The 15061-nt window shown below is 42.2% G+C and overlaps 1 protein-coding gene across 1 annotated transcript in view; it reads left to right on the top strand.

Annotated features, from left to right (window-relative positions):
- Nucleotides 1–15061, top strand: part of LOC105722158 (transmembrane protein 131-like) — a gene marked incomplete at its 5' end in the record, with an annotated part of 57401 nt that overhangs the window by 33920 nt on the left and 8420 nt on the right. Inside the window, 4 exons of the mRNA XM_064371918.1 lie at nt 4823–4998; nt 8414–8541; nt 14227–14351; nt 14561–14710. Of these exons, the coding sequence (XP_064227988.1) occupies nt 4823–4998; nt 8414–8541; nt 14227–14351; nt 14561–14710 (579 nt within the window). The remainder of the gene's footprint in view (nt 1–4822; nt 4999–8413; nt 8542–14226; nt 14352–14560; nt 14711–15061) is intronic.

Below are 15061 nucleotides of genomic sequence, written 5' to 3'. Positions count from 1 at the left end.
CAATTCACTCTGTTGGTTGCCGATTCTTTTGCTGTTCAGAAGCTCTGGAGTTTAAGTAGGTCCCAGTTGTCTATTTTGGCTTTTGTTGCCAGTGCTTTTGGTGTTTTAGTTATGAAGTCCTTGCCTATGCCTATGTCCTGAATGGTTTTGCCTAGATTTTCTTCTAGGGTTTTTATGGTATTAGGTCTTATGTTTAAATCTTTAATCCATGTGGAGTTAATTTTAATGTAAGGTGTCAGGAAGGGGTCCAGTTTCTGCTTTCTACACATGGCTAGCCAGTTTTCCCAACACCATTTATTAAACAGGGAATCCTTTCCCCATTGCTTGTTTTTGTGAGGTTTGTCAAAGATCAGATGGTTGTAGATGTGTGGTGTTGCCTCCGAGGCCTCTGTTCTGTTCCATTGGTCTATATCTCTGTTTTGGTACCAGTACCATGCTGTTTTGATTACTGTAGCTTTGTAGTATAGTTTGAAGTCAGGTAGTGTGGTGCCTCCAGCTTCATTCTTTTTGCTTAAAATTGACTTGGCTATGCAGGCTGTCTTTTGGTTCCATATGAAGTTTAAGTGATTTCTTCCAGTTCTGTGAAGAAGATCATTGGTAGCTTGATAGGGATAGCATTGAATCTGTAAATTACTTTGGGCAGTATGGCCATTTTCACGATATTGATTCTTCCTAACCATGAACATGGAATGTTTCTCCATCTGTTTGTGTCCTCTCTTATTTCATTGAGCAGTGGTTTGTAGTTCTCCTTGAAGAGGTCCTTTACGTTCCTTGTTAGTTGTATTCCTAGGTATTTTATTCTCTTTGTAGCAATTGTGAATGGCAGTTCATTCTTGATTTGGCTCTCTTTAAGTCTGTTATTGGTGTATAGGAATGCTTGTGATTTTTGCACATTGATTTTGTATCCTAAGACTTTGCTGAAGTTGCTTATCAGTTTCAGGAGATTTTGGGCTGAGACGATGGGGTCTTCTAGATATACAATCATGTCATCTGCAAATAGAGACAATTTGACTTCCTCTTTTCCTAATTGAATACGCTTTATTTGTTTTTTTTGCCTGATTGCTCTGGCTAGAACTTCCAATACCACATTGAATAGGAGTGGTGAGAGAGGGCATCCTTGTCTATTGCCAGATTTCAAAGAGAATACTTCCAGTTTTTGCGCATTCAGTATGATACTGGCTGTAGGTATTTATTTATTTATTTATTTATTTATTTATTTTTGAGACCGAGTTTCACTCTGATTACCCAGGCTGGAGTGCAATGGCGTGATCTCGGCTCACCGCAACCTCCACCTCCCGGGTTCAGGCAATTCTCCTGCCTCAGCCTCCTGAGTAGTTGGGATTACAGGCACGCACCACCGTGCCCAGCTAATTTTTTGTATTTTTAGTAGAGACAGGGTTTCACCATGTTGACCAGGGCGGTCTCGATCTCTTGACCTCGTGATCCACCCGCCTCGGCCTCCCAAAGTGCTGAGATTACAGGCGTGAGCCACCACGCCTGGCCCTACTTATTTATTAAGAAAAGGTCTCACTCTGTTACCCAGAATGGAGTGCAGTGGTGCAATCATAACTCTCTATAACCTCAGACTCCTGGGCTCAAGAGATCCTCCTGCCTTAGCCTACTGAGTGGCTTGGATTAGGGGCACATGCCACCACACCTGTCTAATTTTTGTATTTTTAGTAGAGATGAGGTTTCATCATATTGGCCAGGCTGGTCTCCAACTCCTGACCTCAAGTGATCTGCCCACCTCGGCCCCCCAGAGTGCTGGGATTATAGGCATGAGCCAAATTAACCTTTTATTACTCTGATTTTCAGTTTAACTATTGGTCTGTTAGGTATTTTTTTCTCCTTTATTTGTCTATTCATAGCTTCACATTTTGAGTTTAGTTTTTGAAAATTCAGGCCGGGCACGGTGGCTCACACCTGTAATCCCAGCACTTTGGGAGGCTGAGGCGGCTGGATGACAAGGTCAGGAGTTCAAGACCAGACTGGCCAATATGGCAAAACCCCATCTCTACTAAAAAATACAAAAATTAGCTGGACGTGGTAGCTTGTGCCTGTAGTCCCAGCTACTTGGGAGGCTGAGGTAGGAGAATTGCTTGAACCGGGACCAGGGAGACGGAGGTTGCAGTGAGCCAAGATTGTACCACTGCACTCCAGCCTGGGCTACGGAGCAAGACACCATCTCAAAAAAAAAAAAAAAAAAGAAAATTCATTTCCAGCCATTTTCTATTTATTATGGAAGTTTCAGGTTATTGTAAATATAGATTATTTATGCAGATTTACTGTCCATCACCCAGTGAACCTAAGCATGATAAAATTGTATAATTGTATATGAGAAGTTTATTATATGGGGAACTCATGATCTTGGTTGTATGAGAAATTTTGAGATATTCTCACCATGGGCTGTTGAACTCTCAGAATGTATGAAACCCCAGAGCTCATGGAGCAAAGCAGGACACTCCCCTTCCCATCTACAGTGGTGGGGAGAAGCTCTGGCTCTTTGGTGTAGGTCAGGGGCCTGGTTTGGTTTTGTCTGGTCTGGTCTGGTCTGGTTTGGTTTGATTTGAGGTAGGGTCTTGCTCTTTTGTCCAGGCTGAAGCACAGTGGCACGATTATAATTAAACCAACTTATCAGTCCTATGCTTGAAATGAGATGCCTCTTCAATTTTGAGAGTTACTATTTCAGTTACGGTTTCAAATTTAACACTTCTTCAAATCAGTGTGCAATAAATAATGAAATGATATTCCTGGAAATCACTCAGAGATTTACTTATTCTTTTTCTAGCTCAGGCTCAGCAAACTTTTTCTGTAAAGGGCCAGGTAGTAAATGTTTGAAGCTTTATGGGCCACAAACTATCTCTGTTGCCTATTCTTTGTGTCTTTTTTTCAACCACTTCAAAAATGTGAAATCATTCTTAGCTCACAAGCCATACAAAACAGGCTGCAGGCCAGATTTGACCTATGGGCCATAGTTTGCCAGCCTGTTTTAAACACTGAGGTTTGAGTCTCTGGCACCCATTAGTGGTGGCATTCTCTGGGATAAAGCATAAAACATTGTAGTTTTAATTAAGTTGTATTAAGTAACCATTATCGAAAGATGTATTAGAAATTATGACACATCATTAGAGAAATGCAAATCAAAACTATATTGAGATACCACCTCACGCCAGTTAGAATGGTGATCACTTAAAAAATCTGGAGACAACAGATGCTGGAGAGGATGTGAAGAAATAGGAACACTTTTACACTGTTGGTGGGAGTGTAAATTAGTTCAACCATTGTGGAAGACAGTGTGGCGATTCCTCAAAGACCTAGAAATAGAAATTCCATTTGACCCAGCAATCCCATTACTGGGTATATATCCAAAGGATTATAAATCATTCTACTATAGGGACACATGCACACGAATGTTCACTGCAGCACTGTTTACAATAGCAAAGACCTGGAACCAACCCAAATGCCCATCGATGATAGACTGGACAAGGAAAATGTGGCACATATACACCATGGAATACTATGCAGCCATCAAAAACAATGAGTTCGTGTCCTTTGTAGGGACATGGATGAACCTGGAAACCATCATTCTCAGCAAACTGACACAGGAACACAAAATCAAACACCTCATGTTCTCACTCATAGACGGGTGTTGAACAATGAGAACACATGGACACGGGGAGGGGAGCACTACACACTGGGGTCTGTTGGGGGGAAATAGGGGAGGGACAGCGGGGAGTGGGGAGTTGGGGAGAAATAGCATGGGGAGAAATGCCAGATATAGGTGATGGGGAGGAAGGCAGCACATCACACTGCTATGTGTGTACCTAGGCAACAATCTTGCATGTTCTTCACAGGTACCCCAAAACCCAAAATGCAATTTAAAAAATTTAAAAAAAAATTATGACACATACAGACTGGGTTAAAATGTGGCTTGTGTGGCTTCTGCAGCTTGCACTTGCCTGCCCGCCAGGTGATTTTGCAGGCACAATCTGAGGGGCTAGAGTCTGGGTCTTTCTCTGCCTCTGTCTAGTCCTGCTGAATTGTAAGCTCCATGAGGGCAGGGGTTATGTTGTTCGCTACTGTCTTCAGCACACAGAACACTGCAGGGAAATATGTTCCGGTTGGTTCGCATTTGTCTTGATAGCATCCAGATTTTCTAAAGTAATCAGCTTTCTGCATCTCCATTTTACTCTCTGTCCACATATATACATTACATCGTACTCATGTGCCAGTCACTGTTCGCATGGATTATGTAATTCCTCAGTACAGCCCTGTATGGCCTTGTCTCTCGAATCATACAGATGAAAGGCCACCATCAGGCAGCTAGTTTGTAGAAAGCTGCCAGGGTTTGGACCCAGCCATTATGGCTACACTGCTGGGACTCTTAGCACCCCTCAGGAGAAGCACATGGGCTGCTCATTGTTTATGTCACTGTCAGGCTTCCATCTCCCAGAGGATCTCTGGCTTTCACTTCTATAACTTTTCAAAGCTCCATCACCCTTTGAAGAATATAAGAACATTCTGAGACAGACATACAGATTTGTCAAAACTGCCAAGTTTGTCTAAACTCGCTGAACTGTACCCTTAAAATGAGTGTGTTCTATTATACGTAAGTTGTATCTCAGTACAGTCGATTTTTAAAATTATTCTCATCGCAAAGTCAAATGTGATTTGGAAAGCTTTGATTAGAGAAGAAATAAACCTTTTTTAATCAGAAAAGAGTCCAGCCTCTTCAAAAAAAAAAAAAAAGTTGTAATTGCTTTGTTTTCCAAGCTAGCTATTTAAAAATCAAGAGTTCTTTTACTTTAATTTTTATCCTCAGGGAAAGGAAAACCTCTTCAGCGTAAGGTGAAACCACCTAAGAAGCAAGAGGAAAAGGAGAAGAAGGGAAAGGGAAAGCCACAGGAAGACGAGCTGAAGGACTCTTTGGCTGATGATGACAGCTCCTCCACCACCACAGAGACCTCCAACCCCGACACAGAACCACTCCTCAAGGAGGTAGGGGCTGATCTCACGAAACAAAATATGAGGGAGAAAGAGAGGTCTCCTGCAGCGTACAAGACATTTCATCTCATAGATTCTGGTTTTAGTACAAAATTAATGTTTAAATTAACATGAGCAACTTCTGAGGAATGGTTAATGTGCCAGGCATGCCTCCAGGGAAGAACAGATAAAAACATGTTAATAAGGTAAAATGGTTAGAAATTGGAAACACTGCTTGAAAGCTAGGGACTATCTGGAATAGTAACTATTCTACCTCATGAAACTTCTTTCAGATTTTAAGGATCAAAAGAGTGAGAAGGAACTCTGTCATTTTAATTAGGTTGTGTTTTTCCTGTCATGTTGTTCCTGGCACCTGCTGGAAGCAGGATTTTGGTGGCAACTTACTCCCAAGCAGTAGAGTGCTGAATGCCCTGGAGGGAGTGTGGCCCCAGGAAAGACCCCAGGCATTAGTGGTCCCCTGGGACGGGGAGCCCAGCCCAGCCCAGGACACATCAGCACATCAAGAAGCTGCCTCGCCTATTGGAGACCTCAGCTCCCAGGGATGTTACCATAGCAGGAAGAGCAGTGCAGAGTGTCTGGTCCAGTGGGCCTTAATTAAGGGGTTAGATTACTACTGTGAGTAGCATGGAGTGTGCAAGAAAGGGTAATAATTCCACTCTGGCTTTTTTATTTTTAGGTAAATAGATTTCAATTCTAAGTTCATCCTAATACAGCCTTTAATGTTGTGGGACAGAACTTCTTTTTCAGGTTTCGTCTAGTGACCAAGGAATCACTTCTTACAGATTTCCAGCTGTGTCATTCACATGCATTAATGTTTAAAATGAAATTTACATGTAACTTACTTTCAACTCAGCCGTTTTCCCTTTTGCATTTTCTCACTGTTTGCCGTGGTGCTCTGTCTACCCCTCACCCAACTCCTAACTAGTGCTGGAGCTCTGTACTTTATAGCGCTTTAACCAGTTACTTCAGAGAAGCAGAAAGCCTTCTGCTAATGTGTGAGTGAAATTCCAGCCGTTTGAACCCATGCATCAGCGTTTGGAAGGCATTTTCAGCACAGGCTTTCTGCACAACTTTCTCCCACTTCCCTTCCCACCTGCTGGCATCTTCCTGCTCACCCCCTTGCAGCCCCCTCTCCAGCAGCCCCCAGTGGCCAGTGTTCTGTGCTCATCCACTGGTGTCATTCTTAGCTCCCTATTGTTCATTCCCTTTTGTGTGTCCCAGCTCCTTTCAGCTCAGAACTCACATTCTTCATGAGGCCTCCTTGTCTGGTTACTACGCCGTCCCCTCCAACAAGTTGTCATTCCTCCTGGTCAGCAATCTGCATAGAGGCCATGTCCTTTTATTTCTCTGCAGCTGATCTCAGTTTGTCAGTTATGTGTATTTTCTTCCCAACTAAATCACAACTTGGATAGGTCATTTTCTCTTGCATGTCTTTTCCAATTCTGTTCTACTCATTCAGTCAACACATAGGAATTGAGCACCCACGTGCCAGGCCATGTGCTAGGTGCCTAGGCAACAACAGTGGATAAAAAGGCCACGTCCTTGTTTTCGAAAAACTCATAGTTTACAAAGTACCTGATGGGTCAAGTATTCAAGAAAGAGTTCATGACTCAAAATAGTTTCAAACAACGTGTGAACCAGGGAGATGTTTTAGCCCTAACTCTGGTTATTTACTCTTGACAGTTAAATAGATTCACCTAGTGTGACCTATTAAAATCCCAGCTGTCTTAATAATCATAAATTGTAAAGCTCTTGGGTAGACCCTGATTCACCAATGCTTATAGCTCTCCTCACAGTCATCACTGTCCCCCTTCGCTGTGTATGTCCTTCCACATCTGTCCTGCCAGTGCTTCCTTGAACATGGTATTTCACAGATTGTCTGGGGCAGAGAACCAGGTTGCATTTAGTACACAGCCCACTCCACATGCAGCTCCCCAGGTGAGTTCAGCAATACCTGAGTGCAGCCTGGGCAACATGGTGAAACCCTGTTTCTACAAAAAATACAAGAATTAGCTTGGCATGCGCCTATAGTCCCAGCTACTCAAGAGGCTGAGGTGAGAGGATCACTTGAGCCTAGAGGTGACAGAGTGAGACCTTGTCTCAAAAATAAATAAATAAATAAATAAACACTGCTCCAGACACACACATACACAATACATGAGTGGATATGTACCCTGTTCAGGAGACAGGTCCACTGATCTCACACTTGGATGCTGCAATGATGTCAGATTGCCACAGAAATACATAGGGAAGGTCTGTATTTTCCTGGTCCTGGCTTGGCCGGGTGGGTAGCACAGCTTTAAGATGCATCTTGGGTGTGGCCACTCAGTCTAGATTCCACATTCAAGCGAGCAGGACAGCCCTTCTGTGCTGCTGCAATGGCCAATAACATTTCTGCAGCAGAGGTCCATCTTGGCCTCTGTCATGTGTCTCCCTCCAGCTAGATTTCACCATCCTTAGGGGGAGAAACTGGGCCCTGTTGGTAACCCCAAGTCCTGGCACAAAGCTGGTGACCCATAAATGTGTGTGGATGAAGTAGATGAATAGCCCTTCCCATTGATGGAGCAGCTGTTAGCTTAGAATCAAACTAGCCGGAACCCTGTCACAGTCGCAGTGGGGTGGGTACGGCGCCTGCGTGCTGCTGGCTCTGCTCTGTTGTCCTGAGAGTTGTGCTCAGGATGGGGTGCGTGGCTAGAGTGTTTGACTTTACCATGAAGTCTCTAATGAACTTTTCTTAGAAGGAAATAGTGTTTTACTCCCCAGTGCCTGAAAAGAAGCTACCAATTTGCTCCTGCCACTGCCACCACCACCCCCAGTAAGGATCTGAGTATAAATTAAAATAACACTCTTTATAACTCCGACTCACTGAAACATAGTCAAGACAAATTTTATTTATTTTTTATTTTTTATTTTTTATTTTTATTTTCATTTTTGAGACAGAGTCTCACTCTGTCGCCCAGACTGGAGTGCAGTGGCACAATCTCAGCTCACTGCCACCTCCACCTTCCAGGTTCAGGTGATTCTCATGCCTCAGCCTCCTGAGTAGCTGGGATTACAGACGTGCCACCACACCCAGCTAATTTTTTGTATTTTTAGTAGAGACAGGGTTTTACCATGTTCCCCAAACTGGTCTTGAACTCCTGAACTCAGGCAATCTGCCTGCCTCAGCCTCCCAAAGTGCTGGGATTACAGGCATGAGCCACTGCACCCAGCCAAGACAAATTAAAGAAGGCCAAAAAATTGAGAGAACAACAGTGAAGATAGATTTGAATAAGGAGTTTGTTGTTAATTTTACATATATGATGTGTATATTTGTTACATCTTTGATTTTGTGTCTATATCTTAAAATGGAACTAACTTCAGTGATTTTATGAATCCTTTTCAGCAATTAAGTCTTCATTTTTTACAGGATACAGAAAAGCAAAAGGGAAAACAAGCCATGCCTGAAAAACATGAAAGTGAAATGTCTCAAGTGAAGCAAAAAAGCAAAAAACTTCTAAATATTAAGAAAGAAATCCCAACAGATGTGAAAACCAGGTGAGAGAAATAAATGTACAGAGAAATAAAGGTATATAAAGAAGTTGCTGGCGAAAGCCAGGTGCTGTTTTGATTTCGTTGCCTGGTTGGCTTTTAAGGGGATTTGTATGAAAATCCACGTGCTGCATCATATTCCTCTTGGGATTTTTGACACCTAATGTGCACTGTTGACTTGGGGACAGCCATATGCTTCTCAGGTCAGACATGCTGTGGGCAGAGCTCATAATCTGTTGTGAAAATTTAGAAGGAAAATTTCCATTGGTGATTCAGTCCCAGGCTGAAATCCATTTTACTTCTGCATAAAGATAACCTTGATGATTGAACCACAGGTACAAGCACAACTTTCCTCCAAAAGAACTCCAAGTCTGTTGAATCGTTAACCCAGTTGGGATCTAGAATTCTGTGCCGAAAAACTTGGAAGAGTTTATTCTTACCTTAAAAATGCTTCAGGGCAGGTGTCACCGATCAGACAACTCTACCATTAAATAACTCCAGTTCATCCCCATGGGATGGGATTCAGGTGGTCCCCACAGGGAGGGCTTATGCAGGTGTTTCCCCAGGGAGATGAGTAAGTTGAACTATTGGGTTACTAACTGAAGTTACTTTACATTTTCATTAAACTTTGGCTCAGCATCTACCTGATGAGTTAATTTTAGTGTTGGTGTGTCAGTAATGCCTTTCCTGGTTCATCTTAAAGAACTGTCATCAGTGTGGGAGCCACCTTGTGGGTAGTGATCAGTGGGAGGTGATCAAGGAAGTTGAAGAAATTAGCTATAAATTTAAAAGGAAGACATGGCTTGTCTGTCATCGTAAGTGTGGGCCTTAGATTTGTGGAAGGTCCGTTCTTACTCTGATCCTGGGAATCATACTTGAGCTCTGCAAAAACACCACTAACCTAGACTCTGTCCCTAGATTATACGGCTTCCAGCAGGGCCAGTCCTGTTCTGTAGAACCCAAAAGCTAGTAAGAAATTAGTGATTACTGCAGTAAAATTTAACCTTGTCCCTGAATTTATGAAATAATATAGTATGTGGCGATGATTAGTAATGAAATACTTGTACCTAAAATTTACTCTTTTGTGGAAATTATTAGTTCAAGTGACCCAGCCCCACAGTTTGTTGAGAGCAGTCTGGCCCAGGTAGAAGGAACGTCAAGCAGAGTGGTGTGAAGTGGCTGATAATTTGAGTGGGAGAGAGAAAAAGGAGACCACCTCTTCTGAAGAGGAGGTTCACATACTTGGATCTCTCTTGAGAGAAGTCCACCTGAGGCACCAATATCCTGGCACCCTAGGACAGGAATAACACTGGGCTATTGGCTAGAGATTCTTCTAGGTCTTTTTCAGATTTAGGTGAGTGATCAGATATTTTAAAGTAAATGAGGCTAATAAGTCCAAATAATGAAAATCCGAGTTTTAACATTTGCAGAAATGTTGTGAGGTAAACAGACATGCAGTAATTCCTATGATCATAAATTGTAAAACCAGTGCTTCTAAGAATTATCTTAGAGATACCATTCCATAGGTGACTGTCACCAAATTGGCCCTGTTTATTAGCCCTGATGCCTCAGCTTAGTATTTTTTAAGCAGATAGAACACATTAATCCTAATCCCCCATCCCTGTTCCACTGATTTATGTTGTATTCTGATTTTTTTTACAAGTTGACCACTAGCAAATTTGCATTTGAAAAATTAGTCAAAGACATCACTTGAGTGTCACTACTTTTGCAAGATTTTTAGTTCTCTGGTAAACCAAAAACCTTAGAGTGGTCAGTCCTGAACTGCCCAGTCAAGGGGCAGTTATAGCAATAACTCATGTTCTCTCAATGTGTAGTTAAAAGATAAATCATTACCAGAACACAATTCAAGCCACGTGCTTGAAACTGTCTTTTTGTAACTGGGGAGCTCTATATGCAACCTGTCTTCTAATCTCCTTTATCTAATTTCTTTAAACTCACTGATCTGTTTTTTTTCTGAACTCAAGGATGAAAGTATTGAGAGTCAGAATTTATTAATCAATCAATAAAGACTTTTTTTTTTAATAACAGAAGAAGGTTGGCTTTCTGAATAGAGCCATTCTCTGACTCCACTCTGTTCTGTTAGTAAATGTCAGACACTGTCACTCAGAATCACAGCCAGTCTTAGCTTTAGTGATTCCTGAAATTTCTGTCACCTTTTAGTGTATTAATATATGGTCCCACATATCTGAAGGACATGTGCACATCTTTTAATAAGATATATTATTAATAAGGCATATATCATCACTTTCTTTTGGAAGCATTATAAGAGGTGACAAAGCCAGAGGAGTGGCTCAGCCCCATCCATCCACACTCCCAAGAGTTGACCTACAAAAAAATCACTTCCTAGGAAATACTGTGGGGCTGCAGCAACAGAAATCTGATCTAACTATGTTTTCCACCTGTGGCAACATAGAAATGGGCCTGCAGTCCTCCAGAAGACTATATTCTATGTCAGAGATGCCAAGGAATGGGAATCAGATCTCAGGCACTAAAGATTTCTACAGAACCAGGAAGGGACCAGGGCATCCTTGCTCTAGGACTCTTGAGTATCCACTGATCTTTTTGTTTTTCTATTTGTTTGTCAACAGTATATGTTTACATAAATGTAATCATCTAAAATAAGCAAAAGACATTAAATAAACTATCATATTCTTTCTAAAAATCTGCTTAAATACTTGCTCAACTCAGGGCCAAGGGCCGTGGACACCACACTGCACGCGCCAGCCCCAGACCTGTCAGTGCAGAGAAAACACTGCTCTACTGCAGGTCATGTCCCTAGCCCTCTCCTAAGCTCTGCCTCTCTCCTCCCCAGACAGGGGTGTGTACTGTGTATCACAGGAATAGAAATAGGCCAGGCTTGAGTCAGATGTAACATTGTGAAAAGCAAAAATAAGAATGCAACATCTCAAAATATTAAGAAAAAAGTTGTTATTAAAAAATGGGGGGAAATATATTATAAAAATAGGCCAGGAGTGGTAGCTCATACCTATAATCCCATCACTTTGGAAGGTCAAGGTGGGAGGATTGCTTGAGCCCAGGAGTTCAAGACCATCCTGGACAATGTAGCAAGACCTCAACTTACAAAGTTTTTTTCTTTTAAATTAGCCATGTTTGGTGGCACTCACCTGTAGTCCCAACTACTAGGGAAGCTGAGGCAGGAGGATTGCTTGAGCCCAGGAGTTAGAGACTGCAGAGAGCCATGATTGCACCACTGCACTCTTGCCTGGGCAACAGAGCAAGACCCTGTCAATAAATTGAAAATGAAGTCTGGCATCTGAACCACTTTTCTGTTTTTCCTTTTTAAAAAGAATCACTTCAGGCCAGGCATGGTGGCTCACACCTGTAATCCCAGCACTTTGGGAGGCTGAGGAGAGCAGATCACCTGAGGTCTGGAGTTCCAGACCAGCCTCGCCAACATGGTGAAACCCCATCTCTGTTAAAAATACAAAAATTAACCAAGCATGGTGGCACACGTCTGTAATCCCAGCTAATCAGGAGGCTGAGGCAAGAGAATCACTTGAGCCTGGGAGGCAGAGATTGCAGTAAGCCCAGCTTGTGCCATTGCACTCCAGCCTGGGTGAGAAAGTAAGACTCTGTCTCAAACAAACAAACAAAAAGAATCACTGAAATTAAGTTGGCTGTTACTCATTTTATTCAGAAGCCTTAAAAAAGGTTTCTTAATAGAGATCATCTGACTTAATTTAGGACGTATGAATCAGTAAAAATAACAGTAGTTGTCTGGCACCTTTTTTCTTAAAAACCAGTTACTTTTACAGTGGTACAGAATTAAGTTTTGTATAAATAGATACCCACACACACTTAAAAATAGATCACACCCACACCACCTCCACCACCACAGAGGGCTGGTATCTACTATGGGAGCCTTTGGGCTTTTTTTTTTTTTTTTTAGAAGATGGGGTTTTTAAATAACACTGTCAGTCAGAAGTGGAAGAAGGACAAAAGATTTTATAACACTGTAGCATTCATCATCTGCCCCATAAACAATGGATTTTTCACTTTGATTTGTTATTTTACCTAAAACTCTACCTGTTTGGGCTAATGGAAACCCTTGGGTTTTTGGTTTGGTCTCTTACTAATTCCAGATACAATACCTACTTATTATGGAAAATGTGTGAAATACAGGGAAATAATGAAAAGAAAATGTCCTTTGACCTTACTACCTTATAAAATGTTTGTAAATAGCCTTCTTAAATGTATTTATTTATGAGCTCACACTTTACATGGGGGTTGTTGGGGAGCGAGGGTGTTGTGGTGCCATTAGGTCTGGAAAGTTTGAACTCTTCTCGCCTTTGAAATCTGCTGCGAATGAGCACAGTGGATTGCCTCTGACCTGGAACTTAGCTAAAGTGCACTATATCCTGTGAGTGAGGATGTGGGGTGGGAGGACAGAAGGCAAGGTGGTGTATGAAGAACTTGGAAGATGGAGCCAGGAGGGTTGGGAGCAGGAAGCACACTGAAATGTGGAAAATGTTGGAGAGGCATCCATTTTACACCATCTGTGTAGACTTTGTAGGTGTAGATGTCTTTGTAGGTTTGTAATGAAAAGCTGGCTGTCAGCTCAGCCCTGAACTGACAGCTGTCACCAGGAAATCCCTGAGGATTCTTGGAAAATTTCTCCAAAGGAGCCCCTGGGCTCTCTGAGCTGCATCTCAGCTTTTGCTAGAAAAGGTCCTTCTTGGACCACGTTAGCTAAGCTCCTTCTGGAGGTCCTCCCAGTCCCAGATCTGGTCTTGGTGGGCATTAGAGATGCGGCTTCATAAAGATTGCCTTTGTAGCCCATATACATACTCTACTCACAGTGCTGTCTTCCATGAGCCAGCTACCCAGTTCATTTCTTTCAGAGATTCGTTCTTCCCAGCTGCTGTCTCCCAGCAGGTTTTCCTGTCTCACTTATTGAGCTTTGAAAACTTAAGATAGCCTATCATGCTTCCCATTTTGTGTGGCTGATAGGAAGTTGAGAGTCAATTAATTGTCCTATTTATGTATGCTTATTATCTTAAGCTTACCTCAGAATCTTTCAGAAAGCATGTCACTCTAAATCAATTTAAAACTATTTAAATGTTTTACCTAAGATTAACCCAAGTTCAAGAATAAGGAAGAAAATTCATCCTAGGCCGCTCCCTGCAGTAACCAGGAACTTAGCTCTGGGTCACCTCATAATTTTTATAAGAAAAATGTGTTCAGTTTTGAATAGTGGAACCTCTAATATCATAGATCAGATCTTTCAAAAGCTTCATGTTCAGGAATCTTACTGGTGGTAGTCTAGATGCTGGGAGAGACTCACAAGCAAAGTGACTGCACTTCCAGCCCTGAGCAGCAAGTTGGTGCTAAGGGTTTTCTTTTTCCACCTTATCTTAGATAGATCCTTCCCTACTGCTACATATTATTAAATAATGGACCTCAGTTCATTGTCAACACTCAGAATAGCAAAGGTTCAATCTGCAGTTGCTGAATGTCTGCTGGGCAGTCTTAGCTACAGTGCTGGGCATGCAGCCAGTCCTGAGATAGGACCAAGAGTAGGTAACACCCCAGGAAGCCACATTAGCTTCCTACATGCAGTTGCATTGTAGAAGAATTACAATGTTGATGACTTCCGTCCTCCAAAACAAAGGAATAAATTTGTATTTTCCATCCACGATTGTCTTTCAGTTCATTAGAACTACCATATGCTCCCCCTTTGGAAAGTAAGCAACGTAGAAATCTCCCAAGCAAGATTCCTCTTCCAACTGCATTGGCAGGTGGATCCAAATCACGAAATTCCCAGAAAACAAAAGGTACTGTCATTTTGTTCTCTGTGATCCTGTCTTCCAGATCTTTTCATAGTGCACTATATTAATAATTGTTGTGCATTATCAGTAAGCAATCAGTAGTTATTGTAAGGCTTAAGGCTGTGTTCTTGTTCTCTTTAGAAGGTTCATTGAAATAGACCTAAAAGAAAGGAGTTATCCTTCATTAACCATGTTCTTTTCTGACTTTTGTACAGGTACAAATAAGTTAGTGGATAACAGACCGTCTGCCCTAGCAAAATTCCTCCCGAATAGTCAAGAATTAGGCAACACCAGTAGCTCAGAGGGTGAAAAAGACTCTCCTCCACCGGAGTGGGATTCCGTTCCAGTTCACAAACCCGGCAGCTGTAAGTATAGTGGTTTAGAAACCATAGGGCTCCACTTACCCACAGCCCACCCGACTCTGGGCATGGAACTCTACAGGGGCATGCTGCTTTAAAGGGAGACCAATTGGCAGTGCTTTGCCAGCCGAGAGTCCATGCCCCTGTAGAGTTAACTAGCCTAGCCAGTGGCTAAACTGCTGTAGGCTGAATTCAGTCCTGGTAAGATTATTTACATCAGGGTTATCATTAAACTGTTCACATCAGGGCTTTTTTTTTTTTTCAGGGGGCTGGTATACTAGCATACCACTGCCCAATGTGCAAAATGGAACGGTCTGTTTGGAGTGGTTAATCTTCTACAGAATTGTTTGCTTTACA

Source organism: Aotus nancymaae, unplaced genomic scaffold (assembly GCF_030222135.1).
Source record: "Aotus nancymaae isolate 86718 unplaced genomic scaffold, 86718_ANA_hifiasm-v0.15.2.pri h1tg000221l, whole genome shotgun sequence".
In the NCBI taxonomy this organism is placed as follows: Eukaryota; Metazoa; Chordata; class Mammalia; order Primates; family Aotidae; genus Aotus; species Aotus nancymaae.
This window is presented reverse-complemented; position numbering and strand designations above follow the sequence as displayed.